Consider the following 15,184-nt stretch of genomic DNA (forward strand, 5'->3'; position numbering starts at 1 on the left):
CCGCGCCTTCCTTCTGCTCCCCCGGGGCCACACTTCCTTCCCCCTTCCTCCCTTCTCTTTTTCCAGCATCTGTCTTGCTGGCTTGCTTTTCTTCACACATCCCTCCTTCCTGGGCTTCCTTTCTGCCTTCTCTAGACTCACACTTCCCTCCTTCCCCCGTCATTTATTCATTCATTTCTTCCCTCCTCCCTTCTTTAGGGTTCTCCGTCCCCCCTTCCTTCCCCTCCCCCCCAGCGCCCCCCGGACACGCCGCGATGTTGTTCCGTCTTGTTCTCTGGGTGTTGTTCTTGGCCGTGGAGCAGACAGAAGTATCTCGCGTTGGGATGCAAGGGAAGCCAAGGGGGAATTAACTAAACAGGATGGTTTGCTCAGAAAGGAGACGACCAAGCAAGGAAGTTGGGTGTTATCTTCTTCCCCCTCATCAGTCAAAGGCTTGTAATCTGGCCCTGGAGCTGGGAGCCCCAGCGCTCCCCTTTGCAGTTAGTCTCCGATAACCCAGTCTGGCTCGGTTCAGCGGGCTTGTTTGGAGAAGGGCTCCCTGCTGACAGCTCCTCCCAGCAGCCTGCTCCGCGGGGGGCTGCGGCGGTCGCGGGGGGAAACAATAATTCAGAGTTTTTGTGCACCAGGAAGGGGGGAGTGATTTACATGTGGGCGGGTGTGTATGAGGCACACATATACGCGTGTATGCATTTGCACGTATGCGTACACACAGGTATACGCACACCCGCACCAGCCAGTCCCGCATTTCCCATGGAGACAGGCAGCCTGATGCCGAGATGCGGATCGCATCATCCGCACGGCCTTGCTCGGCTGGTCGGCAACGACACCTGGCAGTCAGACACTGGCAGTTGCTTTTCCAATACAAGACTGAGCTCAGCTAGACCAGCTGTGAGCTTTCTTTCTTAAGCGCATGTGATCCTGCTTCTAACCCGTACGGATACTTCCCAGGGACGGGGCTAGCAAATAGCATGCATTTTTCTCGCAGTAGCACAGTGTTAGGGGAGTGAGAAGAATGGAAAAGTGGGTGTAAAGGGTGAAAGGCAGAGGAGAGGGAAACATATCTCTGAGGGGATGATTTTTTGGTGGGATCGATGTACTTTCGCCAGATCATCTTGAATTATGAATGCAAATATATACATGGAGCAGAAAAGAGCTATATTAACACAGAGGCAAACAGTATTTCTAAAGTGCAAAGGTCATTTTAAGGAAAAATTGCATTCCTTTAACAATAGGCCTCCACAAACTGTTTATAAATCAGGTTTAGGCCTTTTAATTACAACTTCGGGATGTGTAGAATGGTTTCATTGTGTTTAACAAGTGAAATCATGTGGTTAATCTCAAACCAAGAAAGTGTCACATTAATAATCTGGCTAAATTATGGATGTTTTCCTGGAGCTGTGGTTAGGAAGTGCCAGAAAAACTTTGCCATTTTCCCCTTTATTTGGTCTCATCGGTCTATTAATTAACTAATTAGGTGCCAGCAACAGAGATGGCCTTGAGAAGAGGCAATCTGCTGTAAGGGGGGAGAAAAAAAAGTAATATACCTCCACATCCTTTAGAAGAGGAGCTGTTGGCAGTGGTAGGACATAATTGCAAACAAACAGAATCCAATTTGACTTTGGGCCAACCTATGCCATAAATTATAACTCTGCTCTGGATGCTGCAGCAAATAATATTATTAGAATAAAAAAGGACAAGCCAACCACTTTAAATACCCTGCCTATAAGTAAACAGACTTAGCCTTCTAGGTCACTGGATTTAACTGCTTTCCTTGTAGAAACTAGGACTGTTTTGTAAACAAATAGCCTCCTTCTTTCTCCCCATGCCATAAAAACAAGTACTCCATATTGGCAGGAATGGACATATTCTATTATAAATCACCTCTGCCTGGCTGATAAGAATAGATACCTACATATTTGTCTGTCAGAATGTACACACAAGTCACAAAAGAGACACACATCCTATGCACTTTTACATATACCCACCCATACCTAAAGTGCATATCCCCATACCCACATACTTTACGTACCCATCCACAACCACACATACACACATCTTTTTTAGCTGCCCTAATCCAGCAATTAAGGGGACTGCTATAGTTCTGAACCCAAAATCAAGAATCATTGAGGAATATATAAAAAAAGAAATCATGGAATCATCTACCCTGAATGGCATCTCCCTCCAGAAAAGGGAACATGTCTACAAATTGCCCAAATGCTGTTTCAGAGTAAAAACCAGTATTCAAGACCACATATAGCTGATGTTCTGAAATTCTGATATTCTTATGCTCTGTATGTGTGTGTGAGAGCAAGACAGAGGCAGAGAGAGTTTTATACAACATTTTGATTATTGTGAAAAGGAAAAGCAAGGATATGTATAAATGTACATATGTTTTTTCACAAAAGGACTGAAGTTGACTGACTGATCAGAATATCTTTTAATAGCACAATATTTGTTAATATTTGCATTTGTTAACATAGTCTGATATATCTAATCTTCCTACCTAGACAGTGTACATATGAACGCTATACTAGTTTACATATATATGTATACTCACAGATATATTTATGCATGTTTCATAAACATGGCCCCATGGGCACTCATATTTTTTTCAGTCTTTGCGCTTATTGCCTATAGAAGGACTTGCTTGATTTCAGATCAGTGGATTTATTTCAAGAGCACAGCTGCAATCCCACTGTTGGATTTTGTGCTTATTTCCCCTGATATTATAGGAGGCCTGAAAAAGATATTTAAACAAACTGTATCTTCCCCCCAAAGCATGGGTTAAGCTATGAGGAAGGTTTCTGTAAAATTTTCAGTGCAGTTGTCAATGACTCAGAGGAGATAAAAAAAATCTCCAAGAAATATTTAGGTGTTAAAATAGGTCACATGCACATTTAATTTCCTTGCCATTTACACAATGGATGTATGCAATCAGGTTGATGCCCAAATATTAACTTCCCTTCCAGTTAAGGACCATTTTGCTTCAGTTTAAATCATTGTGTGTTACTAGCTCATATTTATTAGGTACTAGCTCTGTGCCTAGGACCAGGAAATGAACCCTAATAGACAGAAATAATTAAGGTTCTGCCCTCATGAGGGTGCTTTCAAAAGCAAGAATTCACAACAATTATTCTCATTAATTTTTACAACCTACTGCTCCCTTAGCTGTACCCGGGCTTTATACTGGTCCCCCGCCCCCAAGGATATCCGGTTTTATGCTTATTTTTGTAAGTTATTTAACTTTCTTGATTGCCCAAGTCTTTCAAAGTACAGCCCTAGCTAGAATATAGTACATGCACTGGAGTGTACAGATAGATAGAAATGGAATAATACCCAGTCATACACAATATATGTACTCACATGTATTACATACATTGCAGATAAATGCAGAAACAAGTTACATGATTAGTGACTGTATATGTCTCACACACAATCACAAAACACTATTAAAAGAATCCTATTCAGTTTGCAAAGTCAAGCACACTCCACTCAAATTAGGGTGCCTTTATGACTTTCCATCAGCTCCATTGTACATATGAATCTTGACACAATCTTTAATTATTTGATCATACTATTTTTCCATTGTAGCCCCATCTTATGCATTGTTCGTGATGGACAGTGCTTAGTTTATGAACAGCTACTCAATATTCTGTTTTCTCCTCCTTGTTCTGTGTGTGGCCCCATGCTTTATTACCACATCATGTTCAAGCCCTGCTCCAAAGACAGTGTATATCTTTATTTTATTGTTTGGGAGCTGAAGCACAGAAAGCCCCTCAAAATTTTATTATGATCTTGGATGCCCATCTGATATGACAGAGACCTGATTTTTCAGAGTGCTGTTTTCTAGAGCATTATATCATACTCAGTGATTAAATCATAGCTCCCACTGACTTTAGATTCATCAGTGAGTCCCCTGAATTTCTGCAAAGGTATCCACTTGGGTACCCAGACAATGAGGAACATGAGGTTACTGACTAGCCAGGAAAAATATAGTTGAAGTCACTTGCCAAGTATCTCTTGGGAACTCTAGCAGAGGAAGGGATAAAATCCAGTTTTCCAGGGCAGTGTTGTTTTGCCTTAAATGTGAGACTGTTCTTTTTCCTCCTGCAGTCCCAGATCTTAGTCACTGCACATTCTCTGACTTCTACAATATAGAGTCCAAGGGTTCCATAGGCAATTTTTTTTCATTATGATTTATTTCCAGAGCATACAGGGTCTATCCTGTGCTCTTCCCTAAGGCAGGGATCCTGTGAGAAAAATTCATGGACGTACCACCTCTAGATCCACTACACAGAAGAATAATTTGTTGCCCCCAGCTCCTTTTTCAAGTCTTCTTCCTCCCTCACCCTCCCATCCTGTCCCCCTGGCTCCTTTCCCAGTCTCTTTTCCCATTTCCAGCCAGTCCCACTTCTCCCCTGCAACCTGACTTCTTGTCACCTCTGTCTCCCTTCCCAACAATTCTTGTTTTTTGTTTCTGTCCAAACAGTCCCAAACTTCCCTCCCTACCTTTCAGGCCCTGTATGGTGACAACATCCTTGGCTCCCAGCTCCCCAACTTCACTCAGTGGTTTAGTTCCAGCATCTCCTTCCTCCCTGTTCCCATATCCCAGTCTTCTTGCTCAGTGAGTCACCAAATTCCTCATCCTAATCTACTTCTTTCCTTCTCTCTGGATTTGTTTTTGGCCTTCTTTCTCCACACAGGTCTGTAGTGACCAAGCTCACCATAGCCCATAGGAGCATCAGTTATAGGGAAAGTATTAGTTTTCCTCTGTAGCCTTGGGTGGAGCATTCTCAGATGCATTATGAGAAAGATGCTAACAGCACTAGCAATTGGAGAGGCTCATGTGTGCTCAGTGAGGATTTTATCTTCAGGAGCTCTAACTGATACATTTGAAGAAATCTTTACTGAGCAGGTGCAAACTACATTTTTTTCAAACTCATATAACTGCCAAGTTTGGCTATATTTTCCCAAAGATAGCTAAAAACAGGTATACAAAAGCTATCCTATCACCTTTTCCAAACAACGGAGAATGAAAACCTTTCTCAAAAGATCGCCATAATTTTATCATGGGCAAAAGTATTATAGTTTTCCCTAGATTTATTCTCAGAAATCTCCACCTGAAGCATGGAAAGTGGTGGAAGTTTTCCACCTTGCATGGAAAACTTCAGCACAAACAATCAGAGTTTAGTGAAGTTACAAGCAAATATAAATAGGGTCATATTATTGGAAGTGTTCAGAAATCTTAATAACACATGATAACACTTGCCCTGCCTACACTAGGCATAAAATAAAACATATAAAAATGAGTGGCTACTGGGGACATGGCTAGAAGCAATGGCTTCAAATTGCAGCAGAGGAAACTTAGGTTTGGAGATTAGGAAGAACTTTCTGACTATGAGGGTGGTAGGCTACCTAGGGGGGTTACGGACTTCCCATCCCTGGAAATTTTCAAGAGCAGGTTAGACAAATACTTGATTGGGCTGATCCTGTCTTGAGCAGAGGACTAGACTACATGATCCCATGAAGCCTGTTCCAGCCCTATTTTCCTATGATCCTTTCAATATCAAAAGGTATGTGTATAACTACTTTACTGTTCTGGCTGGCTTCAAACATCTGAAGTTTCTAAACAATGTGTGTGTGTGGACACACACATACATAGTATTAAAATGACTCTACAATACATACTTAGTTCTAAAATGATATTTGCTTATTCACTCACTCTCACAAACACATACAAATATTCACCTGCAGCCTCTGGAACTTGTGTTCAGAAATACTTTGTTCTCAGCTGGTCGGCATGCAAGTCTATAAGAGACTGGCTCACTTAGAACAAAGAGGTCGGGTGACAGACTCAGAAATTTGTCAGGTGTGTTTGTGTTGATATAAATTTACTTTTGAAAAAAAAAACAACTTCTGTATAAAGAAGGCATCTCTCAGGTTTGGAAATCTGTTTGTAAATGCAAACATGGACATTGATTTCCTTCAGCTACAAAATAAATAATATTAAAGCTCTTTGTTTTTTTCCATCTCTATTGCAGAGAAACAACTCTGGGGATTTTTCAAGGGAGTCATATTTTTTTAATGATGTAATTGTCACACAACTTTCTAGTAGAATCTCCTACCCTTTCCCTGTCTAAATGATTTATAGTCAATTAGACTGAATTTCATTACAGCAAAATGGATAAAGAAGAAGGAAGTTCCCATCTGTTTGCTTGCTTTCATCCTTTTAAAGGTTTTGCAAGTTAAACAAAACAACCAGCCCCAAAACTGTTATCATCAGTTCTCAAGATGCTTCCAGTCCAGTACATCTGAACCACACTAAAGCACTAAGGCCTGCTGCAAAGCTTACTGAAGCTGATCAAGAGACTTTCATTGACTTCAGCATGTTTCAGCTCAGGTCCTTAAAACACACATTAAAGAAAGAGGATCCCTGGAGCTTAGTTTCTATCCAGGCTTGATCCTGCTAACACACATATTGATACCCCTGCTCGAGTGAACATTCCCTTTGAAGGCTTTTACGTGTCTAAATGTTTGTAGGGTAAAGGCTCAGTGGGTGGGTGTGAGCGAGTGATAAAAAGTGAATGAATGAAACAGTAGTGAGCATGAGTTGGTCCAAATACCCTTGCTGACTAGAGGACTGTACTCATGCAAGTGGAGTTCAGTAAGTAAGCACTTTTCACATTGGTGAGCCATAGCAGGCTGCAGCTAATGAAAATAAACTTTAGGGACATTGAATAGTAGGCCTTATTTATTACGTAACTGCCACTACTTTCCAAGTAGAAATTGTCAAGTGATTTTCCGCTCCTCAAAACACATCACTACAATACTAATATATTCTGATTGTAAATTTTTTCACTATCTTACTGCTCAGCAATAGCTCAAAAAACAAACTAGACCATACAGGGTGTTTACATTTTTCTTTGCAATCCGAAATGTGAGACAAAAATGATGCTGTGTCAGGGTAGTAAGTCAGGCCTTGACTTAATGAGAATGTGCAGGGATGCAGCAGCCTCTGTAAGAAGGAGAGTTCCAGTGCAAAGATCAGGGCCCTATTCAGGAAAAACTAATAATGTAAGCAAACGGACTCAAGGAATGTCTTACTTTTGATGACTAGAAGAATGCCATAGTAAATTGATAGAGTAAATTCCTGACCCTGCTACAGTCAATGGGAGTGTTGCCATTGGTGTGGGTGGAGCCAATATTTCTTTCATGGATACTACTAGCAGAGGCCCTAATCCTGCAAAACTGCACATATGCTTAACTCTATGTAGAGGGCTAGTCCCAGCAAGCTCAAGGGGTCTGCTCAGATGCAAAAAGGAAGGCAAGTGCAGATTAAGGGTCTGAGCCCCAGATCCACAAGAGATGTGGGTGCTGCAACACTGAGCATCACAGTGCATTAGCTTCTAGGCACTTACCTCCTGTAGTGAAATTCACTGCTCTGAGTTTGGTTCTTAGGGTTCCTACACAATGCATGGGGAGATTTAAGGATAGGATGCACAAGAAACAGCACAGAAAGTGGGTAGCTGCCTAGGCTGTCCAGTAATGAAATGCTAAAGCAGTGGTGCTCAACCACTACCCCAAGAACCCATGTCATCTTGCCTGTGGGTTTGGAAGTTTGATGGTGGGGGGAGCAGCGGAAGTGCAAACGGCAAAATTGCTGCCAAACTTTTGGACCCGTGAGGAGCCCCATGGTCTGGATAATGTGGCAGTGTGTGCTAGATTGGGTCACTATGGAGCCAGAGTGGAGTCAGATGGAGTCACTCCGCAGCCAGATCCAAGCATGTGGGATCCAGCCTGTGGATCAAGCCCACACCACTCATTTAACCCATGGGGTTGGAAGGTTGGGCACGACCGTACTCAAGAGTCATACTCCCTCTTTCACATGCTCTCCTTCTTACACTGGCTCAGTGACTCTTGCATTCTTTTTTATGCAGTATTACAGATTCAACAAGAACAATGGAGAATACCCAGTAGTCCAGAATACCCCATGGCTTGGTGTGTAGGGTACTCTTATTAGCAATGTGGCTTTGGATCCCCTATGGTAGATGCGGCAATTGAACTCAAGTCTCCCATTTTCTGGATAAGTGCTCTAGCTCCTAGGCTGTCATATAAAAGGATGTGGGGGTGGAACTACTACCCCCTCTAGCTGCATTAAAAGAAGCTTTGTGCTGTCTGTGTACATTAGGCATACTCTGAGAATGCCAACCAGACATAATCCTTCAGGGGAACTGGGTTGAGGACCATCTGCTTTCTGCAGTGCTGTGTGGTCTTGATGTGAGCTGGTCACAGAGCAGTGCTGGGCATGTACAACAGCTCTGTACATATGGGGGCTTTAAAGTCAAATGGGGAGGGACTTGAGTTTAGACACTTCCAGGGATAGGTGGCAGGTCAGTGGGGGCCTTTCGGATCACAATTGTGGACTGAAGCAGTTAAAGTCCTATGCTAGTTGTGCTAGTTGCCCAAATTCTAAGTCTTTTGTGAATTTGAGCTCAGGGTCTAAGTAGTTACCCAGTTCAATGAGGTTCTGCACATTAGAAACAGCTTGGTTTAGTTAAGATAGGAAACCTGGGTTCTGTCCTCTGCTGTTAACAGAGTGTGTCCTTTTAAGCAACTGTGTTTTTTGTGTCTGAACTCACCCACTTATCAAATGGGATTAATATTACCCATCCACACAAAGCACTATAAGAGCCTTGGAGGGAAGGCATGGTAGGAAATTGTTAAATGAAATAAAGGAGAACATTTCCATTGAGCTCAGTGGTACCTGATCAGCCATGATAACAGTTACTTTTGTCAAAGAAAAAAAGCCATTGTCATGAAGATCTCAGTCTGGTAAGCACTTGCTGATGTGTAAGAGCATTATGCAGACCAGTGGTTACTAAATGTTCTGAACTATTGGATGGGTGTTAATCATCAACATTTCGTGTGGATTACCATGCACCCTTATCCTCAAATCTTTAATTGAGCACTAGGTGTGTCTACGCATTCATTAATGCGCTGTAGTTACTGCGCAATAGTGCCAGCACACATTTTTTTTGTGATGGTTACTGTGCAGTAGCCTAATAACACTGCACAGTGCCTTATTAGCATGGCTTTTGACTGGCATACTACTGTGCAGTATTATTAGGCTACCATGCAGTAAGTGTCTTGTGTAGATGTGCTGAGTGTGTGTGTGTGTGTGTGTGCGCGCGTGCGCACATGCGTGTGTGTGTGTTGGAGTGTCAGCACAGACCACCATTGGTCAGGGGACAACAATTTGGAATTAGTCTCACTTAAAAGTGTTTCAGGATAAACCCTAACCATGAAGGGGGTTCTTGGGAGAGGTCTTTGTAACTCCATAGTAGAATTAAAGCACTCACAGTAAATCATTTGTGGTTTCTTCCTTCAGATCACCCAGCTAAAGATTGAAAACAATCCTTTTGCTAAAGGCTTTCGAGGCAGTGATGATATGGAGCTGCACAGAATGTCACGAATGCAAAGGTAAACTATTTTTAAATACTGTGTTAAACAATTTTATTGCCATCAGAACTATGTGCCTCTGACAAAATGAAGTTATGCCGACCAATTTGGATCTCAATCCTGCAAGCGCTTAGATACATGCTTATCTTCATGTTTTTTACTCAACTCAGACCTAGTCCCATGTGTAAAGTTACTCACATATGCAAATGTTTCACAGGCTCAAGGCTTTGCTAACTATGCAAATGGTATCTGTAGACAACAAATAATGTTTGTGACCCTGCAAGCCGTTTAGCATGTGAGTAACAACTTAAATGGAGAGATTTCCCTTTGTATAGCCTGCTCATCTAAACTCATGCCCAAGAGTGCCAAAAGATGTTATAAGAACACTAATTAGTCTTATCCTAAGTCATTTGTGATAATTAGAATGTGTTCTGGGTAGCCCTATCACACACCTTTTCTAACAGCTATGCAGAACCTGGCATGCGGCATAAATATTTTTTCCAGCACACTAAAAAATGAAATAACTCTCCCCCACAAATCTCCACCTCTATTTATTAATATCCCAACATTTTTATGTTAAATTACCCTGTAGGTTTGGTCAATGGAAAGACATGAAAGTTTATATTTATTACAATTTTTCCCCGGTGGGTGAAACACTGAAGACTATTAGAAGAACTTCATGCCATATGGAGATTATGGCATGTAGCCATGCTGAGCTGGTGCTAAAAATTATCTGGTATTTTAATGCAATCCTGTGGTCATAGTTGTTGACATGGAGAAAATATGCACAGAATTTAAACACTCATATGCAAACACACACATGCGCACAGAACTGGAGAGGTGAAAGGGTTAAAATACATAGAGTGGGTTTGGCAGCATATTTTCTGATGTTCAGCTTGGCTTCTAGATAAGTTATATCAGAAATAACTCTGTAGTTTCACAAATAAGTTATTCTGAGGGAGAGTAGGACAAGACATAAAGACCCAATCCCATTCAGTATTCTTGCTTCAGTGAAATATTAGCAAGGAGCATGCTTTGGCATTTGTGGTGTCTGTTTGTCTGTCTGTCTGTCTATCTACCATTTTTATGCATATAATGTGTTTGTGGTATAACAAAGTTGTTTTTGAAATGATGGACCAAATCTTGTTATACACATAAAAATGTAGCTTGATATTTATTTAATTTGGCCACTTTAGTGTAGGAAAAATAGATTAAAATATTTAAAAACAATTAATATGGCCCTTGTACTAGAATTTGGCAACTGAAGACTATCTTGGCCCAATGATCATCTCACTAGGAAACACAGCCATGGATATAAATAATCATGTTAAAGCAAAGTCATGTTGACTTGGATGGCTGGAGATTCTGGAGACTGCGGACAGTTCTGGAAGTCGATGAAATATCTGATCCTTGGTGAGCAGCAGGGGTAAATGGAGATACAGAGTGGGTAGATGGAGGGAAAGGATTGTCTTTGAAAGTCATTGTTAGGCCATTGTTGGTATACACTGGGATCTTTGCAGATCTCAGGCACTTTCTGAGAAATCTCTCCCTCTGCATTGCTCCATGTGCTCCATGCAGCAATCACAGCATGGTAGGCTTTGCTGCTTTACTACTATTGTCTGCTGTACAGTTGCATGCACCTCGGTGTGAATCCTTACCTCCAATGGTAGCTGCAGAGTACACAGCAGAAGCTTATCCTGCCCAGAGCTGCTTTGATATACAAAGGATTTTAGTTTACAGATCCACTTTTTGTGGATTAGAGTATGCTGGGAGCTCTTCTGGGGTCCTTTCCTCAAGTACCTGGACTTGCTTACTTTTCTTACCAGCCTGGAGGTCTGATGGATGTTTGTAGAGGCAGGAATTGCTAGCAGGTGTGCATGTGAGTTTGTGAGAACATTTTCCAGAGTTGCTTTCCCAACTGAACAGTGCCTCTGTGGTTTGACCTACTCCGCATTCACAGCAGAACCAAGCTTATAAATCTGCCCAAATCAAAGACTGCAGTCAATACAGGGATGGTGTTAGCATCTTTAGTGGAATCATAGAAAACAATGATGCAAGATACCTTGGGTGCAATCTATACAAGTTGTCTACTGTTCAGTTGACTAATTCACTGTGCAGTAAAAATCTCAGCATCTACTGCACTTGTAAATACAAGTACTATCCTGCTACGGAGTAAAAAATTCCACAGCAGTACACATGTGCGCTGGAGGGGCTAGCTGGGGTACAAAGCTGATTCAATGCAGGGGCTGCCTGCTGGCTAGCTCCATGCTGAAGTACCCTTGTACCTCAGCCAGCTTGCCTGCAGCACATTGAGTTGTGGGGAACATGTCCAAGCTGGCAGGCTGACCCACGAGCCTCCTGCCATCTGGGGCTGTTCTGTCCTGACTCAACATGCTGCTCATAAATAAACTGCGGAGCTTATTGCTCCAGAGTTTATTGCTCCTGGGTGCGTGTTCAAACAGCACACCAGGAGCAATTATTCATGCACCACAATTGCACATGTAGACACGCCCCTTGTATGGTTGTTTAGTCCAGGGGGCCAACCTTTTTGGCAAGTATGCCACAAGTTAATCCCACCTTTCCCCTAGTGTCACTCTGATACCCTTCCTCTGCCTAATCTGTGGCTCTGCTTTCTTCTTCTTTCTTTGTGCTCCCTGTTCAATTTGTTGCTTTTCTTTTTGCTTCCTGCCACTGCACTGTCTGTCCCTTCACCAGTCTGCCACATGCCACACACAAAGGCTGCCCATGCCACTTGTGGTTTATTTGCCACAGATTGGCCACCCCGATCTAGTCTATTTTGTTGCTACAGAGCTGGTTCAGCTACACACACACCATTCCTGATAGACACTTGTCTAACCTGCTCATAAAAAACTTCTAGTGATTTCACAGCTTCCCTAGGTAATATATTCCAGTGCTTCACTACTTTTGCTGTGAGAAAGACTTTCCTGATCTCAAGCATGAATCTCCCTTGTAATTAAAGTCCATTACATTTTGTCCTGTTGCTGGGGACGTGAGGAACAGTACAAAATGTTCCTCTTTTAAGTAACTTTTTACAGTTTTCACAATTATCCTGTGTCCTCCTCAGCCTTCTGGGACAAGAGGGAAGATAATCAACAGCAGATCATTTTCATCTGAAAAAATAGACTAGAATTGAGATCCAAATTCTAGTCAAAACTGGCTTCCAGTTTATTTCTTTCCTCTCCATAAGCACATGGAACATCCATTAGTGGGCACTGCATTGCATAAGCATTTTATGAGCACATACCTTCAGTCTGCAAGTTTCCATTTCTGAGACCAAATATATTGCTCCCTGATTAAGGAAAAACAAGTGTGAAAGAGGTTGTGTTGGGGGCATGCATGTGTGTGGGATTCCTTGTTTGCATGTTTTGCTGATCTCTAAAATCAAATAGCGGAAATTTGTGTCATTGTTATGCTTAGAAATTGGAGGAGAAATGTTCCTTTCAGATTCATATGTCATCTCTCCCCATGAAAGGAACTGCTGCTAGATATTTTGTCCTAGGTCTTGGACTACAATTCCCGTCAGTGCCAATGGGGATTTGGCATGGAGATCAAGCACAGGATATGTGGCAGGGATCCACAGAGGGTGTAATTGACATAACTATAACATCTTCATTGAGGATTCTAGAATAGACATTTCCCATTCATGACAGCCAATGGAGTTGTATTAATACTTCCTAACTATTCAGAATGATTTGGATGGAGTATAATGAAGAGTTAGATCATTTTATTGTGTATTAGGACGGTACTCACAAGTCCCTCCCCCTACCTTCTGTCACAGGTATAACATTAAAATCTAATCAACCCCTTTCTTACCTTGAACTTGATTTTTGCTCAGCACTTGTAGTTCTCATTGACTTCAGGTAGGGTAATATCTATTCAGCACTTGTAGCTATCAGGCTTTAATTACTGTTCATGTACATTCATCGGATTGTTTTGAGGTTTTGCATTTAAGAAACTCTTGTTTGGGAAGGCAGTTACATGAAAGCAAAGCTGTCAGCTCTTCATGATTATATTGGATGCCCCTGGACTTTGTGGCATATGTCATGAGGCATATAACAAAAATCGATGGAAGAAGCAGCTTGCTATTATGTGCCTACTTTTTTCTTTAATGGAGACAAAGGGTCCTATTTACTCTCATGGTGTAGCTCTACAGTGGTGAAAAAGTAAATTACTCTGGCTGTGAGCCAGGGCAACTGAAAACAGAATCTTGTTCAGAGTTTTGTGAGTTTTTTTAGCATGTCAGGGCTTAGAGTTCACCTTTCAAAAATAGTTTACATGAAGAAATAGAGAGATGATGCCAGGTTTCCACAGGTTGGAAATATAGCAGGATATAAAATTAGTTCAGTGATTCAGATGTGGCACAATTGAGAAGCATATGCTGGTGCTGGGGAACTAGCTGTGTGAGTCTGTGGATTCAGCAGTGTCTGTTCACAACAGCTCTGTAAGATCATGTCCATTATGTCTAATGCAATTGGGTTTCATTCTACTGGAAGTCACTGCTATAATCCTATCACTGCATTTCTATATTCATTTGGATTTTCCATGCTCTGTCACACAGAGAAATCTCACCAGCTCCATGCATCACTTTACGCATCCATGTTATAGTCTGTACTGGAGAGATGTTATTTGGTCCTTACTTCAGCAGGCTGACCCTAGTGGAAATTTTCCTGGGTAAAGACAGAGTACAAACTGAATACCTGATTCATAGTCCATTAATTTCAATGGTATTTGAATCAGGTCCAAATTAGGGCTCTAAGGGTTTGGCCCACAGGTGTTACATCTTACATGCTCTGCGTATCATAGGACAAGGGTCAGCCAATACCAGTTAGGGAGGCACAATCATTGATGCTTCCTCTGTTTCTCATGTGCTCATTGTTAGAAAGGAACTGTCCAACAGAACATCTCCAGAAGATCAATGGAGTGTCAATGAAAATTAATACCAACACTAATAGATAGCACCAAGGTCCCATCATACCTTCCCTGATCCTCCCATTCCCCAAGCACACTCTTGGTAACTTTGGGCACATCTACACGAGATGCTTAATGCTCAGTAGATTAATTCTACTGTGCATTAGTGAATCATGGCAAAAGCCATGCTAATGCACAGTAGAATTAGTTTACTGTGCATTAAAATTCACAAAAAGACCATGTGCTGGGGCTACTGTGCAGTAGCACTGGCTACTGCACATTTAGTTAGTACCTCATATTAGAGGTACTAAACTTAATGCGCAGTAACAGCAACACATTAATGTTCACGAAAGACTAAGTATTTGCTAGGAGACTATGTGCATAGATGCATCATTTTCGAGAAGAGGGATATGCCCCCTTACACTTCAGCTTTTCACGATTCTGTTCACCCCCCGTCTCCAAATCTCCTGTTTCTTTGCAACATATTTTTATTGAGTTGCTTTTCTTGCAACAGATGCTGCATATGAAAGCACTAATGATACCCATATTTGTCAAAACTGGTGTTATTATGCCACCAGGATAGGATAATGACGGAGACACTGACAATGTGGAGATGGAGAAATTCAGTCCTGGCAAATCCCCTGCCATTCCTGTAGCTCATTATAGTAGGTATACCATAGGGTGTACTCATTTCTTTGGGGCAAGCCTTTGGGCACGAAGAGGAGGCATTTTGTGTGACATCAGAGTCATCATGTAAGTCAGGGATTGTCAACCGGGGGGGAGTACTTGAGAAGGC

At 41.8% G+C, this 15,184-nt stretch overlaps 1 protein-coding gene across 1 annotated transcript in view; it reads left to right on the forward strand.

Annotated features, from left to right (window-relative positions):
* TBX5 (T-box 5) overlaps positions 1–15,184 on the forward strand; it is a 45,964-nt gene that overhangs the window by 10,644 nt on the left and 20,136 nt on the right. The window contains exon 5 of the mRNA XM_019506618.1: positions 9,389–9,480. Within this exon, the coding sequence (XP_019362163.1) occupies positions 9,389–9,480 (92 nt within the window). The remainder of the gene's footprint in view (positions 1–9,388; positions 9,481–15,184) is intronic.

The sequence above is a fragment of the Gavialis gangeticus genome, unplaced genomic scaffold, assembly GCF_001723915.1.
Source record: "Gavialis gangeticus isolate Ggan-Ray unplaced genomic scaffold, GavGan_comp1, whole genome shotgun sequence".
Lineage (NCBI taxonomy): Eukaryota > Metazoa > Chordata > Crocodylia > Gavialidae > Gavialis > Gavialis gangeticus.